The sequence below is a fragment of the Monodon monoceros genome, unplaced genomic scaffold, assembly GCF_005190385.1.
Source record: "Monodon monoceros isolate NGI ecotype Baffin Bay Population unplaced genomic scaffold, NGI_Narwhal_1 Super_Scaffold_5, whole genome shotgun sequence".
NCBI classification, from domain to species: domain Eukaryota; kingdom Metazoa; phylum Chordata; class Mammalia; order Artiodactyla; family Monodontidae; genus Monodon; species Monodon monoceros.
Genome location: NW_021703782.1, coordinates 86,166,802 through 86,189,143, shown reverse-complemented (window position 1 = coordinate 86,189,143; position 22,342 = coordinate 86,166,802). Strand labels below are relative to the sequence as shown.

The following is a 22,342-nucleotide window of genomic DNA, read 5'->3' as shown; positions in this document are numbered from 1 at the left end:
AGTGGCATGGACATATATACACCACCAAACATAAAATAGATAGCTAGCGGGAAGGAGCCGCATAGCACAGGGAGATCAGCTCGGTGCTTTGTGACCACCTAGAGGGGTGGGATAGGGAGGGTGGGAGGGAGGGAGATGCAAGAGGGAAGAGATATGGGGACATATGTATATGTATAACTGATTCAGTTTGTTATAAAGCAGAAACTGACACACCATTGTAAAGCAATTATACTCTAATAAAGATGTTTAAAAAAAATCAAAGTAAACATTTAGTTCCCCATTTGCACTTGCCACATTTCAAGTGCTCAAGATCACATGTGGCTCGTGGTTACTGTCTTGGACAGTGCAGGCAGAGTCATTTCTAGTATCAGAGAATGCTCTGTTTGACAGCACTGTTGTAGATATTCTCTGGTCTTCCACTAGGATATAGGGGAAACCTGGTTCCTAGCAAATTGTGACCGCATGACATGAGGAGAGGACAGCTTTTTAAAAGCTAAGCCTTTTGCTTTGTGAGCTCACCCTTCAGTTTTTCTAAGCAGGATCTGGCTGGATTAAACAGTTGCACAGTTTAGGCTCCAAAACAAACTCATACACACTCCAACTATGCGACGATCGTTCCTCTAAGACACCTGAAAGACATTTGGTGGTAATACATTTTCAGAAAATTAGTCAACCAGTCACCTTTCCTGCAGTATTCTCTAGAAAATATTCTCCAAAGTATTGAGACTAACTAGAAAAAAAAAAAGAATTTAAATTAAAAAAAACTGGTGATAAATATGAAATTAGTTAAAGTTAGAGACCTAAGAACAATGACACCAGCTGCTAAAGGGCTTTTGCTGATGAATATTCTTGGGGAAAAGTCAACTATAAAGGACACAACAGAATGAGAAAATAAATTTTAAAGAGGATTATTAAATTTGCAGAGTAAATCAATAAAGAATTGGAGGAGAAAAAGAGAAAAACAAAACAAAAAGCTAAAAATCTGTCTTCCAAAGACTGAGACAAGATTATTCCTTTTAATTTTATTATGAAGAGTGTTACATATTATGAACGTTTATAAAATGTTTAAGGACACTCTAGTAAAATCATAGTCAAACAATGGTGCAAAGAACACATTTAAAAAGAAACCATAAGAGAGACAACTACAGTATTTGGTGTTTTCACTATTTAAAATTTTAGCCATCCTAATAGCTGTGCAGTGATATCTCGTTGTGGTTGTAATTTGCATTTCCCTGATGGTTAACAATGTTGAACATTTTTTTTAAGTTTATTAGTTATCAGTACTGTAGTCCTCTATCTTTACTTCTCTATCATTGACAACTTTAACTCCTTCCAGAAAATGTTTTTACACTTACCACCTTTACTTAGAAGTTGATATATAGTTTTGGTATTTGTTACAGGGGGACTAGTAAGGGAAACTTTATTAAAGAGGAACTGGGAAGATACCAATTTAGATTAGAAATAAAAGGAGTAGGGAATTCCCTGGCAGTCCAGTGGTTAGATTCTGTGCTTTCACTGCTGGGGCTCGGGTTCAATTCCTGGTTGGGGAACTAAGATCCCACAAGCCACATGGCATGGCCAAAAAAAAAAAAAAAAAAAAAAGAAAAAGAAGAGTAGTAGTAATTTTCAGTAAAGGTGGACATTTTCACAAAATTTCTAGAAAATGATTTATTAAGGAAGAGGAATATGCTGAAATTCAGCAGATTTTGTATTTTTGTGTCCAAGGAAAAAAAATAAGATCCCAAAACACAAAGTATGATGTGGCAGAGCTGACACCAGCTGAACACCTGTAAGCTCATACCAGTGACAACACAGAAAATGGTTTCTAATTATTAGCTGAGCAAGATCTGGTTTATTAATATTTACTTCAGGAAGATCACATGATGTGTTCATGGGAGAAATTATGACAAAGAAAAATTGTAACTTCTTCCCCTTCCCCGTTTTATTGAGATATAACTGACATATAACATTGTATAAGTTTAAGGTGTACAACGATGATTTGATATATGTACATATTGTGAAATGATTACCACCATAAGTCAACATCCATTACCTCAGTTAGAAATTTTTGTTTTCTTGTGATGAGAACTTTTAAGATCTGCTCTCTTAGCAGCTTTCAAATATACAATATAGTATTGCTAACTACAGTTATCATGCTGTACATTACATCCCCAGAGCTTACTTATATCTGGAAGTTTGTATCTTTTGACCACCTTCAACTAATTACCCCAGCCCCTACCCCCTGCTTCTGGCAACCACCAATCTGTTCTCTGAGTTTGTTTGTTTATTAGAATCTACATATGCAATCATACAGCATGTCTTTTTCTGACTTTTTTTCCTTAACATAATGCCCTCAAGGTCCACCTATGTTGTCACAAATGGCAGGACTTCCTCTTTCTTGTGGCTGAATAATATTCCATTCTATATATATACCACATCTTCTTATCCATTCATCTGTTGATAGACACTTAGGTTATTTCCATACCTTGGCTATTGTAAATAAAGCTGCAGTGAACAGGGGGTGCAGATATTCCTTCAGGATAGTAATGTCATTCCCTTCGAATATATACCCAGAAGTGGAATTGCTGGATCGTATCGTTCTATTTTTAATTTTTTGAGGAAACTCCAAACTGTTTTCCAGAGTGGCTGTACCAGTTTACAGTCCCACCAACAGTATACAAGGTTTTCCTTTCTCCACATCCTCACATGCCCTTGTTAGCTCTTGACTTCTTTGATAATAGCCATTCTAACAGGTGTAAGGTGATATCTATCTCACTGTGGTTTTGATCTCCATCTTCCTGATGATTAGTGATGTTGAGCAATTTTTCATGTATCTGTTAGCCATTAGAATTTCTTCTTTAGAAAAATGTTTCAGTTCCTTTGCCCACTTTAAAAATTGGATGTGTTTTTGCTATTGAGTTGTATGAGTTCCTTATATATTTCGGATATTAACCCCTTATTATACATATGATTTGCAAATATTTATTTCCAACTCATAGGTTGCCTTTCATTTTGTTGTTTTCTGCTCAGAAGCTTTTTGGTTTGATGTAGTCCCACTTGTTTATTTTTGTTTTTGTTGACTATGCTTTTGGTGTCATATCACTGACAAGACCAATGTCAAGGAACTTTTTCCCTATGTGTTCTTCTAGGAGTTCATGGTTTCAGGTCTCATATCTAGGTTTTCAATCCATGTTGAGTTAATTTTGACTGGTGTGATGTAGGGATCTAGTTTCATTCTTTTGCATGTGATTATCCAAATTTTCCCAGCCCCACTTATTTAAAGACTATATTTTCTCTATTGAGTATTCTTGGCTCCCCTGTCAAATATTAGTTGATTGTATATGCATGGGTTTATTTCTGGGCTCTCAATTCTATTCCATTGGTCTATGTGTCTTTTTAAATGCCAGTACCATACTGTTTTGATTACTACAGCATTGTATATGGTAATAATATAGCTTGAAATCAGGAAGTGTGATGCTTCCAGCTTTTTTCTTCTTTCCCAGGATTGCTTTGGCTATTGCTTTTGGCTATTTGGCTAACGATGCTGAACATCTTTTTAATGTGCTTATTTGCCATCTGTATAGCCTCTCCAGTGAAATGTCTGTTCATATCTCTTGCTCATTTTCTAAGGATTTTTAAAAAACTGTTGAGTGTTTTCTTTAATACATTCTAGATACTAGTCTTCTTTCAGATATGTAGTTTGCAAATATTTCCTACTAGTCTGTAGCTTGACTTTTCATCCTCTTCTTGTAAGCTTTTGCAAAGCAGCAGTTTTCAATTTTGATGAAGTACAATTTATCAATTTCTCCTTTTACTGATTGTGCTTTTGGTATGAAGTCTAAGAAAGAACTCTTTGTCTAGCCCCAGATCATGAAAATTTTCTTTTTTTCCCCTTAGAGTTTCATTGTTTTATATTTTACATTTAAGTACATGATACATTTTGAGTTCATTTTTATATAAAGTATGAGGCTTTTTGTTGTTTTTTTTTTTTTTGCCTTTGGCTGTCCAATTGCTCTCGTACCAATTGTTCAAAAGACTATCCTTCCTCCATTGAATTGCTTTTGCACTTTTGTCAAAAATCAGTTGAGCATATTTGTATGCCAATTTCTAGGTTCTTTTTTTCTGTTCCATTGATCTATGCGTCTATGCCTCTACCAATACCATTCTGCCTTGATTACTGCATTAGTTTGCTAGGGCTGCCTAACGAAGTATGACAGACCAGATGGCTTAAAACAAGTTTCTTTTCTCACAGTTCTGGAGGCTAGAAGTCTAAGATCAAGGTGTTGGCAGGACTGGTTTCTTCTGAGGGCCTCTTTCCTTGGCTTGTAGATGGCCATCTTCTCCCTAAATCTTCACTTGATCGTCCCTCTGTGTTTGTCTGTATCTTAATCTCTTCTTATAAGGATACCAATCATATTGGATTAGGGTCCACCCATACAACCTATCTCACCTTAATTTAGAAGTAATGTACTGGTGGCAAGATTACTATTTTACTAGATAGCTTATGAATGTTAGTGGCTATTATTTCTACTGCAAGCTGCAAAAATAAACACAAAATATCTCAAGTGATTAGAAAAATTTTATTCATCGTCCCAAACTGGATTATATATTACAAATCCTGATCAAAATAATAATATTAAAGGCATTTTCAGTAGTACCACAAACTATCTGTACCTGAAGATAAAGTCAAAGTAAACTGGTAAGCATACACTGAAATTTACTCATGTTTAAAATATCACTTTGTTTAGAAAATTCACAAACACGTTTTTCTGGTTATGATGTGGGATACATAAATAGCTACATATGATTTTCATTTAACAAACACATGAACTATTCCCCATGCTCTGAATGAGCCATCATAAGTCTGCATACTCTTGTAATTTTCTTAATGGTACATGAGACAGTAGTTTATTGTTTTATAGAACAAAATACAGCACTTCTAATTCTCCTCATACTGCCTTTCAGCCCCACTGTGAGAGCTGTGCATAAGAACACAGCAGCTTGGGTGGCTCACGGGTTCCGACATAATCTCTGCATTGGTTGGGTTGGAGGACGGCAAGGAAGGCATTCTAAGATATAAGTTCTGAGAATATAGAAACAGATTTCTCATAGAAAAATGTATACTTGTCTACTTTAGCACAGGTACCATACAAAAAGCATCACTATTGAATTGGTCTGTTTGACTTATAAACTATAATTAGGATTTCAGTCTGATGTGGAGCAGCTTAAAATAGTATCACATACCCTGTTGATTCTTGCCTAGTTGAGACAGAAACACAAATGTGGGGGAAGAAGGTAGAAAAGAGTATTTTCAATTCCCGTTTATTAATACTGACATAAGCATTCATCAGCACAGATAATTAAGTGAAACTAAGTATTCCAAATTCTTTCCCTCTCCAAATCATGGCTTATATCTGACTTTGGCTGGCACAGATTTTCTAACAAGAAGGTGAGGGTTCACCTCCATGAAAAGCTAGATTACTGAAACAGAAGTCCAGGGCAGACCAAGCACCAAATCTAGGGAGGTACGGAGAGTGACCTGCTTGGGACCCGGGAACTAGGTAGCATATGGGGATAGCATAAGGAGACCCTAGAGGACAACAGCTTCACCAATAAAATGAAAATACTTGTTCTATTTAGAGTAGGAGGCAACTTGGTCATGTCTCTGAATTCATCAACCATACAATTTGTCCTTTAATGCCTTGTTATAATGAAATGATTTTTTTTTCCCCTAAGCAAATTCAGTCATGCAACCTTCTGAGTGAGGTTTGTGTCCCACCACAGTTTCTTTAATCCCATTTGAAGAATAATTAGAAAAAGGATTTGGAAACAAGAAATGGAACATTTCTTGAGTATTACCTAATTCTAGGCCTGATACTAAGCACTTTATATTTCATTTAATCCTAACTAAAACCCCTTAGAAGTATTCTTCATTTTGCCAATTCACTCATGTGGAAATTGAGGCTAAGAGGTCCCCACCATAAATCCCACACAATGAAGCTGGGATTCAAACTCAGGCCTAATTCAAAACTTTGTGCCCTTTTATGCTAACATGGCACTTTCCCTAAGTGACATGTTAGAGGTGACTTAGCCCGGGTCTTAGTGACAGAGGAGGAGGAAAGAGAAGTAGCTGCTGGGGCATTTCTTCAGAGAAATCCTTTTGAATGGTCAAGAAATAGAGATTTTCCCATGCTTTAAAGTTGTTACAAATGATGGCTGTGTTTTAGAAGGTGGGAATGTGGCACTTTCTCTGATCGCGTTTTGAGGGGAAGTTTCCCCAGGGGATTTATAATACTAAGAATGAAGGAACTGTTCATTTTTCAGAAGGTGAAACTAGGGGGAGACTTAGAAACATCTGCAGCCTTAGGCTTTTGACATTGGGTGAGGGTTTATTGAAATGTGGGAATTCATTCCAAGTGTGTTTCCCAGATGCAGCTCTGGTCCCCAGTCTACCCCTGCTTTCCTGTGTAACACCTTGCTGTCCTATGTGCCATTTGAAGCTTTGTAGCCTGTAAGGCTAGAAACAACGGTTTAGGGTCACAAAAAAAAAAAAAGAGAAATGAGCATAATCTATTCTCAATTTCTTGGATCCTCCATAAGAGACTATCAGTAAAGAAGAAGAGGAGGGAATCTTCAGAAATGGGCACTTACTAGATTGGTGCTAATGGTTTCCTGGGGAAGTAGAGAGGTAAGCAGAAATGGGACACATCGTGAGCCTAAGGGAATCAGGTACTCCTGGATATTAAAAATGTAATGACCAAAGGCTGATGCCTCCAAATATGAACTATTTCACCTTTTGGAGATAAGGCATGTTTTAGATAAAGGTATGAAGACAGTGTAAGCATTTTGGACAAAACACTCTTCCTTCGTCACCTCAGACTCTAAATTTGAGCAGAAAGATATTAAGTGGGTGATGGCAAAAACATCCTGAAAACTTCTCCGTCAAGCATGTCAAGCAGGGCTAAAGATGTTGTGCTGTGATCAGTGAAACAGGCATGTGCTGGGAGTCATGGCACCCTTAGAGCCTCAACTCTTTCTTGCTCAAATCACTCCTTTCTGTGCTTATTTATTTAGCTATACAATAAAAGGGTTAGAATGAGTGTTGCAGTGAGGGCCCCTCTGGCCCTTAAGGCTCAAGAGCAAGATGATTTTCGCTTGAGTGTTAACTTGTCTGGGGGGAATGGTGGCACACATTCTGCCACCTAGTGGTCATATTTCAGGGTTTGCCCCACTGCCCAGCTTCTCAGGGATGCTCAGTTTGGAGAACTGAGGTTTTATTCCAGGATCCAGAGGTCAGCAGCTGCAGCAGAGGAGAGAAGGACAAGTGCTCCCTGCTTAGAGAAGGACTGAGTGGTCACCTGGTTGTCAAGTGAGAGGTTGTCAGTCTTGACTCTCAGGACCTCTCTGGGGACATCCATGGGTGCTAAACAAGTTAATATAAGAGGTTTTCTCCTGGTAAGCCAGGCAAACTGTACCTGGAAGTGGACAGATTAGGAGAATTATTATTGGAATACTCAGGTGAGGAAAGAAAAGTGATCTGATGAGGTGTTGATGGTAGAGCCAAGGTCTCTGGACACTCAGCAGAGTGCAACAATTAAGAAGTATAGGATGAAGTGTAGCTGAATCTGTAACAGAGCAAGCGTGGCTTTCAGAGTTTGGGGAAGGGCTTTCATTCTCCCAAGTTAGGGTAGGCCCCAATATCTGAACTCTGTGAAACCAGAAGGCAGTCAAAAAAGGTATTCTAGCAGCCAGTGGTCTGTAGAGGGATGTATATGGAACCTCTGTCCATGCGGCCAAGTTAGCTTAGATATTTGAATGCTTCAAGACCTTGAACTCCGGGGACAGATAAAAAGAAATAACCTAAACAGGGGGTGGGTAAGACACCCCCTGGCAAACAGTGGGCGTCCCAATTTGAAATGGGCAGAAATGCACTTTTAGACGCTAAGTACGAGCAAATGGTCCTCAATAAACAGGGTGGATTTTGCCCGGGAACACTATTATTACCTGTTACATTTTTTCAACCATAAAAAAAAAATTAGGTTCAACTATTTAGAATTTGGGTATGATTTCCATGGGCTGATTTTCTAGCAAAAAGAAAGCTGATTACAATGGCCTGTCATTTGGGGACAAGTTTACTGGTAATCTATAAAGGTTACCTGAAAACCTAAATTATGTTAGGTTTTTATAAGAAGACCCAGTGACTATGCACTGAAAGCTCATCCTAAGAGAGGAAGGTCATTGCTTACCATTTATCAAAAAAAAGTTTTTGCTGTTTTTAAAATTTGGAGTGGGGTGGTTGTAGCTTGTAGGTTTCCCCAACTTTGTTTTAGGAAAACTATCAGCCCATTCTCTCAGACCTTCTGGTTTCCATTTCTGACGTTCCTATTATTCTCTAGTTTTCACGAAAATCTTCCAATCTGGTCCAGAAAGTAGTCCTAAGCAACCTACATAAAATATAAGACTTAGCTTCCTATCCTGGGCAAAGAAAAAGATAGCAATGCTCTGTGCCTAATATCCCTTTACCTGTCACTTACAATATATAATTAAAGTGACTCGTGAAGAGATAGGGAGACACAGCCATCCCAGTCCACTCAGGGACATATCTTGAGGGGAAAAAGGAAACTGGAGGGTTTCAGAGTGGGCGCTACTTGACAAAGTAGGGATGTCTGAGTTCTTGCCCCATTGATATTCAATAGATAGGACAACTAGGAACCAATACAAACTTTGCAAATACTATGATCTGGGGTGGGGAACAGCTGCCAGGTTTGCCACTTATCTGTATTTCGGAGTCCTGATGTAGTGCTGGAAGAGGAGAGTGAACAGGCAGGTTTACATACCATGGAAATTGGTTTATAGGCTATAAGTGAAAGATATGGAGCTACGATTGATGAATGAATACACTGAGGAGTACCTTTAGAAAAAGTGGAGGTATTTCTATTAACACTTTAGGGTTAACATTAGAATTGGAGTACAAGGGTTATAAACTCAGAAAATATTAAATGACCATGAATTGCTCATAGTTTACCTATTGATTGAGAATGAAGTAAGGAAAATATGTTTTATGAAATCACCACCCTTTCAATATCATGTCTGGTAGCATGGTCTCACTTGAGTGATTTGTCAAACAAGTATTATCAGGTCAGTGAAAATATTCTCACAATCGCTGGAAATTTAAGCATCACACAGGCATAAGCTTTCTTTTCACTTCAGATATGAAAATAGAAGGTGTATGGAAATTTACGTACCTTTGACAAGGCTAGAAATAAGCTGTCATTCTCTTATACAATGCTCTGTGCTCTAAATCAATTCCACATCAGGGTGCTTGTAACAGGAATCTGCTAGCATCTTTTCTTGATGTCACCTAAAGTCTGATCACTTGAATATTAACTCAGCCTCCACACCTTAAAAGTAGCCCTAACATACAAGCTTACACGGGTTATTTTTTTTTACTAGTATATCCTTCCTTAGCTGCACCTGGTAAGCCCATCTTCCAAAATGTTAATTATTTAACATTTTGAAAGCACTTACAGAACACTTCATATTCTATATAAGCTCTTCAAAGGGTGAAGGTGTTTCCCTCAAAGGAAAATTGGGGTGCTTACCAAAGGTAGGGGGAAAAGAGGCAGGCATCTGTCTCACTCATCTCTGCTTCTCCACTGTAACCTAGCACTGTACCTGGTACATGGAGACTCTTTAATAAATGTAAAATGAGAGAATTAAATCAGTTGGCTCAGGAGTTAGGACTCTCTCTGTATCTTCAAACTTGTCATTTTTCTTTGGCTCCTACTTATGTTTGACAAGTAGACACGTATCCTTTTAAACAGTCATCTCCCTTTTGTGCAGGAGGGGAATTCCACCATTTCAACCTACTGTGTCAGTACAACTGGATAACCTCATCCCACTCAGAAATGGGCCAGACTCCATTGGGCTGCACATTGTGGGGAGAGCGTTTCCAGTCCCATGTCCTCACAGGAACCTTCCAGGTCTTACCATAGTTGGCTTCGATGTACTCGATGGTTTCACAGGGCACACGAACCTTCATGTCTACAAACTCGGTCCAGCACAGTGTAAACTTGGGAAACAGGTATCTGTGGCAAAACAGGCAATGTGGAGAGGCGTTAGGCTCCAACAGCAGAAGTTTTAGCTAAAGAACCCACAACTAGTGTACTCTTGGCTAAAGGACAGTCCTCTTCCACTAAATAGCTTTGGGGATAGACACAGGGGACCTTTTGCTGTTTCTGACTGTCCAGTATCTCTTTCTTCTTCAAATGGCAATAGCACCCCAATTTATCTCCCCTATTCCCAGTCCATATGGGTCAGGAGGGGCTGACCTGACCCCTAGGCCCCAGAGATGGGTAAAAAAGACTCAGGCCTAACCAGAAAATTATAGTTATTGGGTCAGGGATGGAAATTTACACAAATTAGGCAAATGAAAATCAGCCTTAGAATTTCTTTTGGAACTATCAGGGGAAGAAGTGTTCTTCTGCTGAGGTTTCTAAGCTGTAGGATGGAAACTGAGCACTGCTAGTGGCCATCTTTGCTGTTAGCAGGGACAGCCGGTCTGAGAATGAAGTCAAAGCAAAAAGTTGTCAAAAGATGGAGGAAAATGATAGAGGTCAGAAAACCCTGGGGAAGTGCTTGGATTTGGTTGTGGCCATTCCTTAAATACTGATAAATATTCTTTTTGACTACATTTCTAATACTTGGAATTCGTAGTACATGGAGGGAGGCACGTAGCAGTGAGAGAGGAAACAAAACCCTCCTAGTTAGCCAGAGAACCTGAATCAATCCTGGCAATGTATGACATTCTCCAGCAATAGCATCATAAATGCTTGTGTGTTTGTGAGAGGACATGTTAATTCCTGTCTCCTGGGTTTCACTGTGGTCCCAGATGGCTTTTGATGACCTTAGATAGCTGAAGGAGAAATTCCCAGGATCAGTCAGGATATTTCTCAAACTCCTTTCCTAACTCGCACAGTAATAAGAATTTCATACCACAATACGTGAACATGGTAAGACCCACTATATGTTGGCTTTTTGAGCAAAGCTTCACACCCCACCCCCTCCTCAGATGCAGGAATAGAGATCTAATGCTTGGATCTACTGTACTTCAACAATACTTCTCTTAAAGGAAACAGTTATACAAACCACCTTCTTCCTGCTCTGCCTTTTATTTTATCACCTCCCCTTCTTAATTTCTGTTCTCAGCCTCAAACTTACTTCTTTCTTGCTTATTTTTAATAGGTTACACATCATTAAATCTCCATCAAATCCAAACTGCTACTAAAAGAACCTAACTAAAGAAAACCAAAATAAGCATCACATGTGTAAGGTGAATCTTCTTTTCCTTCACAGCATGGATTTTCCAGGGAAACAGAGCAAGCACAACTCCAAGATGCTCTCCCAGGCTCCTCCCTTGCTTCCATCCCTCACGTGAACCCACTTTTTTTTTTTTTTTGGCCTTTCTTTCTTTTTTTCATCTCAAATGTAAAAGAATATCTCTAAGCTAGCCCACTAGTTATAATGAATTTAACTCAACTTATAGCAGAATTATTTCAATTAGTAAGTTTCAGAAATTATACTAAAAAAACCCCATGTTTCTTAAAGGTACTTTGGATCAGTAAATGAAATTCTATATATTACAAAGGAAAGTTAAAACTAGCAGGCTCGTTAGATTTAAGTTTATATTTTAATGCTATATTCTGTGTTGTTGCTTTCTGAGAAATGTTTCTTCTCTTCACAACATGGCAAGAACCTTCAGTAATGAGATTTAAAGTGGCAATAGCAGAGATTAAAGAAATTTAAAATATCAGAGGATTAAAGAAAAAAGGAACAGAGAAAAACCAGATGTCAAAGTGTAATCAGATTACAGAAATGGGATCTAACTGGGATGTTCTCCAAGGAAAGGTCAGTTCTCAGATATTTTGCTTTTGAGTATTATTTTACCACCAGATGAACATAAAGCCACAGATGAAAATGAGAGGCTGAACATTTCTAAAGAAAGCAACAAGTCCCTTCTACACAAACCAATAGGTGCTGGCAGTTCACAGACAATACCAGCTGGCTTCTGTGAAAAGAAGGCCACAGCAAAGCTCAAAGCTGAGGAAGAAATAGGATACAGCACAGCTCCACCATCTGCTGGTCCCAATTTTACTCCGCACACTCATATTCATGGACTTGCTTATTTTGTCGTGAGACATATCCATCCATCATTAGCCTCCACCCTCCCCGATCAAGATGCTGGTCAGCAGAATGTCCACCTGTCCCATCCTATCAAGTTGACACACTGAAGCTGAAATGAGGCAGAAATCATGGTCCATCTAGTAACATAGGCCAAGAAATGTCCCTCTTAAATATAATCCTCTACAGTCTCATCAAAGGGATGAAAGAAAGAAAAACCGTAAGTCCAGGATGATACAATGGATGAGAATACTACAAATTTTATAAAAGCTTTTATAAAATGAAACGTTTAAAGCTTTCATTGAACAATGAAAGATTTATGAACAAAAACAAAACATTTAAAACATATAAGCAATCTTAAAATTACTCAAAGACAATTTAACTCAAATGTTAATTTTTGTTCCTTAATAAAAACATCCCTAAGCTATCTTTGTGGTTTTATTTTCACCAAATAATTTTCAAGCCTTTCAGCAAAAAGAAAATTCCAGCTTCCTAGGAGAAGAGGGAAGATAAACAATAAAATGTGAAAACTGATTGTAAAACGGGATTGTGGAGAGGAAAAGGGAGGGTGAGTGACTCAGAACAGCACATGCCATGTACCCTGTCCAGGTTACCAGTAAATAATGACTAAGACTATAATTAGAGTCAATGTTACCTTAGCTTTTAAAGCCCACATTAAGTTCTCCTAAGTAGTTTGTACTTTAAAGCTCTGAGATAGGATCCAAAATGTGAACAGATTTAAATTCAGACTAAACAACCCCAAATCAGAATATAAATTCAAGGGATCTTATCACACACACACAAAATCCTTCCATTCATTTTCTAGTTCATACCACTTTTACTTCTTTTTATTTTTGCAAAAAGCAGTAGTTATAATTAAGAGTTAGTTGGAGAAGACCATTTTTTCCCTCACAGACATCCTTAAAATCTGTAAAACTACTTATTGGTGGTTGGATAAAGTAATTTCATCAGTTTAACTGTACCACCTAAAAACATAATTGCTAAATGAAAAGTGCTGTTTTTACTGTTAATTAGTTAGCTAGGCTAAGTGAGAGAGAGACATCATCAATGACAACTGAATCTGACCTTTTTAAACATAAGTTTGCATTAAACTCTAGAGTTGGAACAGCAGAGCTTTTTTAAACAAGAATTTCCTGCAAAACAACACAATAGTTTATTCTCATTACCAATTTTGTCTCTTCTTTTAACTCTTAATTTCTTTTTCTTGTGTTATTCCAGTGCCTAAGCCCTCCAGCACACTGCTTAATTAAAGCAGGGACAGCATGCATTCTTATGTTTTTTTCTGATTTTAACAGAAAGGCTTCTAAAGTTTTACCATTAAATACGATTGCTCACTCTAGATTTTTGGCATATTCCCTTTATTAGGTTAAAAAAATTTCAGATCCCCTTTAGTCCAAGTTTACTAAAAGGCCTTTTGTTGTTGTTGTTGTTAATTATGAAATGTATCGAATGTTTTTAATGTCATCTATTGAAACAATCACATACTTTTTTCTCCCTTTAATCTTTCAAGTGTTGAGAATTACACTAATACATACACACACTACAAAATTCTATTCATTTGTTTTTCATTCAGGATATTTTCATTTGTGTTCACTAAGACAGTAATTTCCCTTAAAATTTTTTTTTTGGTACTGTCCGAGTCCAGTTTTGCTATCAGTCATAAAATGAATTGCTTAAAGCAGTTTTCTTTTTTTTTCCCCAAAATAAGGGAATAATCTATCCTGTGAAGGCATGGTAAAACTTTCCTGTAAACTTTCTAGATCTTTTGGTAGGGAAAAAAAGGGGAAAGGAGGATTTTTGATTAGTAATTCAATTTCTTTAATAAGTTATTTAGAACTTCTTGAGTTAAAATTTTGTCATTTTCACATTTTATCTAATATCGCATTTTAGACTGTTGTCTTAGTTGTCCATAGCATTTTCTTTTGAGTCAGTGTAACACAGTTGTTTTGGATCAATCTTGCTAGATGTCTACTTAGTTTACTACTTTTATAATTTGTTATCTTAAGAACTAGCATTTGGATTTGTTCATCTTTGAGAGTTTTTCTTTCTTTTTTTTCTTTTTTTGGCAGAGCCACATGTCTTGCAGGATCTAAGTTCCCCCACTCAGGATCGAACCCAGGCCCTTGGCAGCAAAAGCACGGAGTCCTAACCACTGGACTGCCAGGGAATTCCCATGATACTGTTTGGTTTTTATTTTATTAATTTCTTCTCTTGGTTTCCTTCCTTCACTTTCCTTAGGCTGACTGTGCTGTTCTTTTCATCTCTTCAGTTGGTAGCTTAATTTTTTCAAACCTATTCTTTCATACTTGTTTTTTTTTCCTCCTAGTCTCAGACCATTCCAAGGGACATGGGAAGGAGTGACTAAATGCACTCAGCTTGTGCCCCACTGATGGGCTTCCCTCCGCGCTACTTTTTAGAGGATGGGGTTGGGGGTGTGGGTGAGTCTGAATTAGATTACGAGGCCCCCATACGGGGTACCTCACAACAGCCATTGAAATACTTATTGTTTTTAAGGTTACAAGTTTACCTCTATCCTCTTAACTGCATCCTATTTGAATCCTAAAACTTTTGTAATTTCCAGTATGATCTCCTTTTTAATTCATTAGTTATTAAAGAGGACATTTTAAAGCTTCCACACTTTTTAAAGATGTCTTTTAATTCTTGATTTCTAATTCAATTCCACTGTGGTCATACAATGCCATCTACTGAAATAATCATAGTTTTTTTTTTCCCTTTAATCTGTTAATGTGGAGAATTACACTCATACACACACACCTCACAAGAATTTTATTAATGCTTTCAAATGTACTGAGATTGCCTTCACGTTGTAGTACATGATCAACTTTTATAAATGCTCCATTTATAGTGGATAAGAAAGTACATGCAGCATTTGCTGGATGAATACTTTCATATATATATATATAAATAATACTTCTACACACACATATATATATATATGTCAAATAGATCAAGCCTGTTAATTTTGTCCATATCTTGCATATTTTTACTAGTTTCTTCTTTGCTTGACCCAGCAGTTTTTAAAATAAAAGTATACCAAAATCTCCCACCAAAATTGTGACATGTCAAATATTCATCAGAATTTCATCAGTTTTCGATTTATATATTTCAAGACTATATTGTTAGAGTCAAAGGTCATGAATATTATTTCTTCTTGGTGAACTGTTCCTTTGTAAAATTATGTAGTGGGCCTTTTAATCCTTTAACAGTCTCCCCCACCACAACCCAATAAAATTCTATTTTGTCTGATAGTAAAATTACAGTAGAATTTTCTTTGGCTAATAATATTGGGGTATATTTTTTCTATTCCTGTAATTTTCAACCTTCCCATGTGATTTTGCTTCAGGTGTGCCTCTTCCAAGTATTTTATAGTTAAATGTTTTCTATCTCATTTGATACTGTTTATCTTTTTGTAGGTTAGCTTAATCTGTGAATATTTATTGCAATAAATTATGTATTTGGACATATTTTGAACTCTAGAGCCAGACTATCTGGCTCAAATCCTGGCTTCACCAATTACTGTCGTGTGTGACCTTGGTCAATGTTTTTGCGCCTTAACCTCACGTATAAAATGAGGGTACTAGCAGTACCTCAGAGAGATATTAGCATAGAATGAAAAATATTATAAATGTAAAGTGCTCAGAATAGTATCTAACACACATAGTAAGTGCTATAACAATGCTGACTAGTTTTATGATTATTTTTACATGTTTTCATTTTACCATACTTTTTCTTTGCTCTACCTTTCCTACTTTCATTTAGAATGATAAAGGTTTATAAATTATCTTTTGTTCTGCTTGTTTGGAAGTTATAAATAATATTTCTATCCAGTAGTAATTACTGTTTGTAATATTTACTGTTTATTTTTCAAAAAACATGTTTCATTACAACATTTTCTAATAAAGACTTAATGTATACAGAACCTCTATCCTCTTCCTAAACATGGGACTTCGTATACTTTATTCCTTGAACACTTAACAAATCATCTCCTCCTCAACTTATTTTTGACACATCTTTTTTTTTTGGTAAACAGGTAATGGCTAACAAATTTACTGACATATTTTATCCATTTGTGTGTCCACCATTTTTTCACATATATCTTCCTTCTGTGTTCTTTAATACAGTTTTAAGTGTGGATCTGTGAGACATAAATTTTCTTAGTCTTTGTACATATGCAAATGCCTTTATCTTGACCTCCCTCTTGAGTATTAGTTTTAATTGTACATAACATTCTTAGTTGACAGTTATTTCTCCTCAGCTTTTGGAAGATGTTACTCCATTATCTTCTGTCCTCTGTTGTAGCCAAGGTATATTTGCTATTCCTTTATGAGCAATCTATTTTCTCTGGTAGCCTATAAAATTTTTTTGGTTTTGGTATTACTGTTTCCTTAAGAAGTATCTAGATGTAGATTTATTATTTATCCTGCTTGCCTGTCTTTAATTTGGAAATTCTCTTTATATACTCCTTCTTCATCATTTACTTCATTCTCTTTTAGCTCAGCTATGTCTTTTAGACATTATTCATCAGTGATTTGTGTTTGGAGCAAAGGGAATATGGCAAGGTGAGGAATTATTGTGCCACATTAATTTATATGTCATCAGCATCAATTTTGCCCATAGTTTTCTAAGCATTTCTAAGAAATCAACTCTTTTTTTTTTTTTTTTTTTGGTACGCGGGCCTCTCACTGTTGTGGCCTATCCCGTTGCGGAACACAGCTCCGGACACGCAGGCTGACTCTCAACCACTGCGCCACCAGAGAAGCCCCTCTTTGTTTTCTTTTGTTTTTGATTTTTTTTTTTTTTTTTTTTTTTTTTGGCCGCCCCATGTGGCTTGCAGGGTCTTAGTTGCCGGACCAGAGATTGAACCTGGGCCCCCTGCAGTGGAAGCGTGGAGTCCTAACCACTGGATCTTCCCTAAAAACCAACACTTGAAAACCAAAGTTACAGCATGCTGACTAGTATTTTTTTAACCATCTCTTCCACTAAACCTCTCACAATCCTACCACTGATTATACAGAAGCAAAGGGGTAATAGAGGAATGGCTAACACTTTTCAGAGACTGGACTGGAATATAGTCTCTCTGAGGTCTTTGTAGCTCCCGTATGCCAATCCTGTCCCAAACTTCTAACATATAATCAGTATACATATAGCATATACATGTTTTATAATATAAAATTCTACCCATTGAACCTTGTTTTTCTGCTGACTTCCACTGTAAGTTGAGTGATTCCATCTATCTTATTGACAAACTCTCCTATGCAATCTCCATAGGACAGAACTAGTGAAGTAGAAGAAATTTATATCACCAATGAGTAGACAAATTAAAGCTTGTATGGATAGTTATCATTTAACACCTGAATGCACATACTTAATGACCATATCAAAGACTATTCATTTAAAGCATGCACAAGACTTTTCTTTAAGGCCAGAGGGAAAAACCTCAAGGCATTTTTATTTCTACTGCATAACTTCCAAAAACTATATCTATAGCTCATCAACAAGTAATTAGACTCCAGCTGTGCTTGCTTTGTCTCAGACAATTTTTATAGGATTCCTTTTTGGATATAATAGATAATGAAAAAAGGAGATTAAATTACGATTTCAAATTTCATACTAAATACAAAAGGCTTCGTTTATTTTGATCTCAGATTATCTAATTTGTCCAAGCAGATGCAAACGGCTCCAAGTTTATCACTGCAATTAGGTCTGCCTTGATCAAATTCATGGCTTCTGGTCCCAGATATCCTTCTGTTTCTACTTGTGATCTTGAGCTCTTTTCTCTTAGTATCAATTTTCTAAGTCACAGAATTTTTTTCTCTTTCAAACTCTTAAATCAGTTTCTCAAGCTGCAATTTACACATAATGAAATGCACCCATTTTGAGTTTTGACAGGTGCATATACCTGGGTAACCACTAAAACCAAGATACAGAACATTTCTACTACCCTGCTTCCCAAAGCTCCCTGTGCTTTTTGGCAGGCATGCAGTCAGTCCACCCTGGCCCCTGGTGATCAATGACCTTTTCACATTCTTGACTGGTTTTGCCTGCTTTACAATTTCAAATAAATGCAGTTACATAGTACCTACTCTTCCTATTTGAATTCTTCCACGTAACATAACTTTTGGAGATTTATCCACGTTATTGCATATATTAGTAGTTGGTTCCTCTCTGTTGCTAAGTAGAATTCCACTGTTTGAACATACCATAATTTGTTTATTTGGTCACCAAAAGATGGGCATTTGGGTTGTTTCCATTTTTTGGCTACCATGAATAAAACTGCTGTGAACATTTGTGTAGAAGTCATTTAGTGAAAATTTGCTTTTATTTCTCTCAGAATACTACCACATAGAATCTCTTACAGAATTATGTTCAAACAACAAAACATATCGCAGTCTTAAAAAACCAAATTTACTTCATATAAGTGAAAGGCCCGCTGTTTATTCATTCTGAGGTAATATTCTCTTAAAAAAACAAATAAAGCTCACTATATAAAGAACTGCCACTTCTATATATTGTATAAGAATACAATTACCATATAACATGCATTCAATGTTCTTCCCTCCATGGTTTGGAGGTGTTACTAAGGAGACCTAAGACATAATCTAAATGTTGTAAAATATGAAGGTATAAACAAAGTAGGAAATATGACATCATTTTTAGAAAAGCTAATGTTTTAAATGCACTCATTTAAAGAAATTATTCAAATTTGCCTTTTAGCTTCACAGCTATAAGTACTTAAAAGACAAATGTGTTTTTTGAGAGCTAGAACTATGGAAGCATAGTATCAATCTATGGAGCTGAGAGAGTCTACGAGTGGGGATTCAACAACCAACACCAGTCTTTAACTTCTTTTGAAGCAGTGACTGAAAACAACTGGGGTGACTTAACTTTATGGCTTTGATTCTCCAAAGGTGCTCCGTTGGATCAAGTCATCAATCTGGTGTCACCCTTTCATCTTAACGAAACACTATAAACTGTGCTTAAGAGGACCTGGTTTTAGTTTCAAGTAGGGTTCAGGTCTCACTCAGCCTGACAGATTTATCAGGACTGATTCTACCTATAACTCAGAAAGGACAGAAAAATCAGCAGAAGTACCCAAATACAGCATAAGAGAGGTAAAGGGAAAAGAAAAATCTATGGAAATTCAGAGGAAGGGGAGATTATTTCCATTCAGAGGTACTGAGGAGCAACCTCAAAATGGAGGCAACTCAATGGCAGATGCCCTCGAATGGCAGAACTGGGACATGGGATGACGTCTAATAAATAACCTGGCACTACTAGTGACACACTTAAAATCGTGGACTGAAATCAAGTTTCGAAAGGCTGGGGTCTAAGTACACTGTGGTGTCTAGGATTTGATCCTAGAGCAGAGAAAGGACATTAGATAAACTGGTGAAGTACAGATAATATTTAGAGTTTAGTTAACTGTAATGCACCGAGGCTGGTTTCTTGGTTTTGACAGATGTACCACAGTAACAGTACGTTAACATTAGGGGAAACTGGGTGACTGTATCCAGAAACTCATCTGTATTATCTTCTGTGAATCTAAAATTATCACAAAACTAGAAATTTATTTTTAAAAAATAGGGGGAAAAAAGGCAGGTAAAATAAAGCAAGCTGACAAAGATGACTGAGGAGACCTGTACAGCTGCAAAGAGACTTAAGGAGTCAAAGGAAAAACAAGACACTGAGCAGTAAAATCTTGTACTTTTATCAGAACATTGACCAATTACTCCTCTTTTTCTCAAATAGCACAATCAAACAATAATAATAATTCCAGTTCTGGGAATCTATTCAAAGAAACAACCCCTAATAAAGCTTTCACTTTATATATAAAGATGTTCACAGAATTTTTTAATAATACAAAAATGAGAATCATCTAAATAGAATAATAGTTATATAAACCTATTATTAGACCTTTCTCCATATTCCTCCTAAGTCTCCCTAACAAACTTTTCTATCTTTTATGCCACACTTCCTTGTCGCTGCTTCTAGATAGTTGATTTGTATCACAACTATACATGACACCTATTTAAATCACACCCTGCAGACAGAGTACTTTAATATTTGTTTCATGGTCTAGATTATGAGATCCTTGAGAGCAGAAACTAAGTTATATTCACATCAGAATCCTTAGCACATAGCAGTTAGTAAATAAATTTTGCAGAAATGAAATGTTAAATTATATAGGAGTCACACTTGGATGAGTCTAGTCTCACAGAGGACAAACCCACATTTTTGGAAGGTCTATACACTAAGCAGAAGCTGCATATATCAGAAGGCCTAAGTAAGCCACAGGTAGCCCCAGGGGTAGCAGATTTCCTATCAGAGGATACAGAGGTAGCTCTAATATTCTGACAATGTCGATAAATAGAAGGGCTACTTTCATGAAGGGAGTATTAACAATATGATAGAGATTGTGGTAACACTAACATTGTGTATGGGTAAGAATACGAGCTCTGAAGTGATATGGCCCTAGGTCTGAGGCTTAGCTCTGCCTTAATTTCCTCATCCATATCATGAGATGACAGTAAATCTCCCTTATAAACTTGTGATGAGGGTTAAATGAGATGATGCATATAAAAGCTTGGCATAGTGCCAAGCACAAAGTAAATATTCAATAAAAGTTAATTTTTATTATTATTGCCTCTTAAACTTCTGGCCTCTACTTATATCAGTTGATTCAGATGTGAAGGAAAGAAATAACCCAAAGGAATCTGGCCAGCATCTGTAAGAACTCTGAAGTTCTGGAATGACAATTTCACATCTGGAGGCATAGTTAATATATTCATCACTTTTTATTATTGGCAACTGGAACTTGGAGAAGAAAAATAAATATTAAAAATCCAGACAAGATTTAAGAATGGAATTTAGATTTTAGTTGAAAGTATAGGTTTAGAGTAAGAATTGAAGATGGAAGAAATATGGGACCTGGGAAGAAAATGCTTGCCCAAAGAGTAACTAATCCAAGTTACCACTGTGTTGAAGGTCCAGTGTTTTGTATCAGTGCAACACATGAGTAGTAACAGTAATAGAATAATAATATGGTAATGATAGTTGCAGCCGTAGCTAATGCTTACACAGTACTATGTGGCAGGTACTGTTCTAAATGCATTACTACATACATTAACTCATTTAACCTATTAATTCTTGGATGGAAGCATTTAGGCTTAAGACACAGTACTATGTGGCAGGTACTGTTCTAAATGCATTACTACATACATTAACTCATTTAACCTATTAATTCTTGGATGGAAGCATTTAGGCTTAAGAATCCAACAGGTCTGAAGTTAAATCTACCCCACCATTAATGGCCAGAGAACCTTGGACAAGTTACTTCCCTTCTCTGGGCTTTAGTTTCCTCATAACTAACTGGGAGTGAGAACACCTAACACACAGGGATAATGTGAGGATGATCTGAGATTACATAATAAATTACCTATCACAGTGCCTGATATATAGCTGATACCTGGTAGCTATAGCTTTACATTGCTATCAATATTGTAATTATTATTAAATCTTATGACCAAAAACATCATTCTGAAGGCATGCAGAATAGTTTTGAAAGGGGAAACTTTTTTCTTCCTTCCTCATTCCTCTTCACCTTTTCAAAAAATGGTAAGCATCCTATATTATTATTAAGCTTTTTCTCAGAATAAACTACACATGAATAAAAAGTAGAATATTATAAAGATAAAAAGACCCTTAGACTAGCTTTAAAGATTTTTCCCTCTAGGAACAATAGTGGTGAAAATTCTATAGTTCCTTAAAGTAAATAGTAGTGAAAAGAATGAAAATGGCATATGGCTGGGGGAATCTTCCAAAGAAACTACTCCACACAACCATCCCCTTTTCTCTTCTCTGCCTTTTAAGGTTACGGTAACATGATAGAAAATCTGAGACTCACACCATCTGTTCAGGCAGTTCTATCACTGCTCATTTCTCTCGTTAAATAATCAGAACACTTTCCACTTCCCAAACACTGCTACCATAAAGAGCAGTTAAAGCACAATGAAAGAAGACTTTTCTAGCCAGAGATGTAGTGGTTAGAAATGCACAGTTCTTTTGAGGTCTGACATGGGATCATGTCAGTGAGAAGAAAGAAATCCTTCTAAGAAAGCCT

General features: G+C 36.7%; 2 protein-coding genes across 5 annotated transcripts in view; both read right to left on the bottom strand.

The window, feature by feature from the left end:
- The window catches only part of TAL2 (TAL bHLH transcription factor 2), a 36,197-nt gene extending 26,182 nt beyond the window's left edge, over window positions 1–10,015 (bottom strand). Inside the window, exon 1 of the mRNA XM_029203209.1 lies at window positions 9,991–10,015. The gene's annotated coding sequence lies outside the window, so the exon portion shown is untranslated. The remainder of the gene's footprint in view (window positions 1–9,990) is intronic.
- Window positions 1–22,342, bottom strand: part of FKTN (fukutin) — an 89,932-nt gene that overhangs the window by 25,593 nt on the left and 41,997 nt on the right. Inside the window, exons 9-10 of one of the 4 annotated variants that reach the window (XM_029203207.1) lie at window positions 9,991–10,088; window positions 532–629 (exon numbers count right to left, since the gene is read on the bottom strand). In XM_029203207.1, the coding sequence (XP_029059040.1) occupies window positions 532–629; window positions 9,991–10,088 (196 nt within the window). Of the gene's footprint in view, window positions 1–531; window positions 630–4,569; window positions 10,089–22,342 lie in introns of those variants that run through there. The other 3 variants (XR_003790822.1, XM_029203206.1, XM_029203208.1) reach the window with 3 other exon arrangements.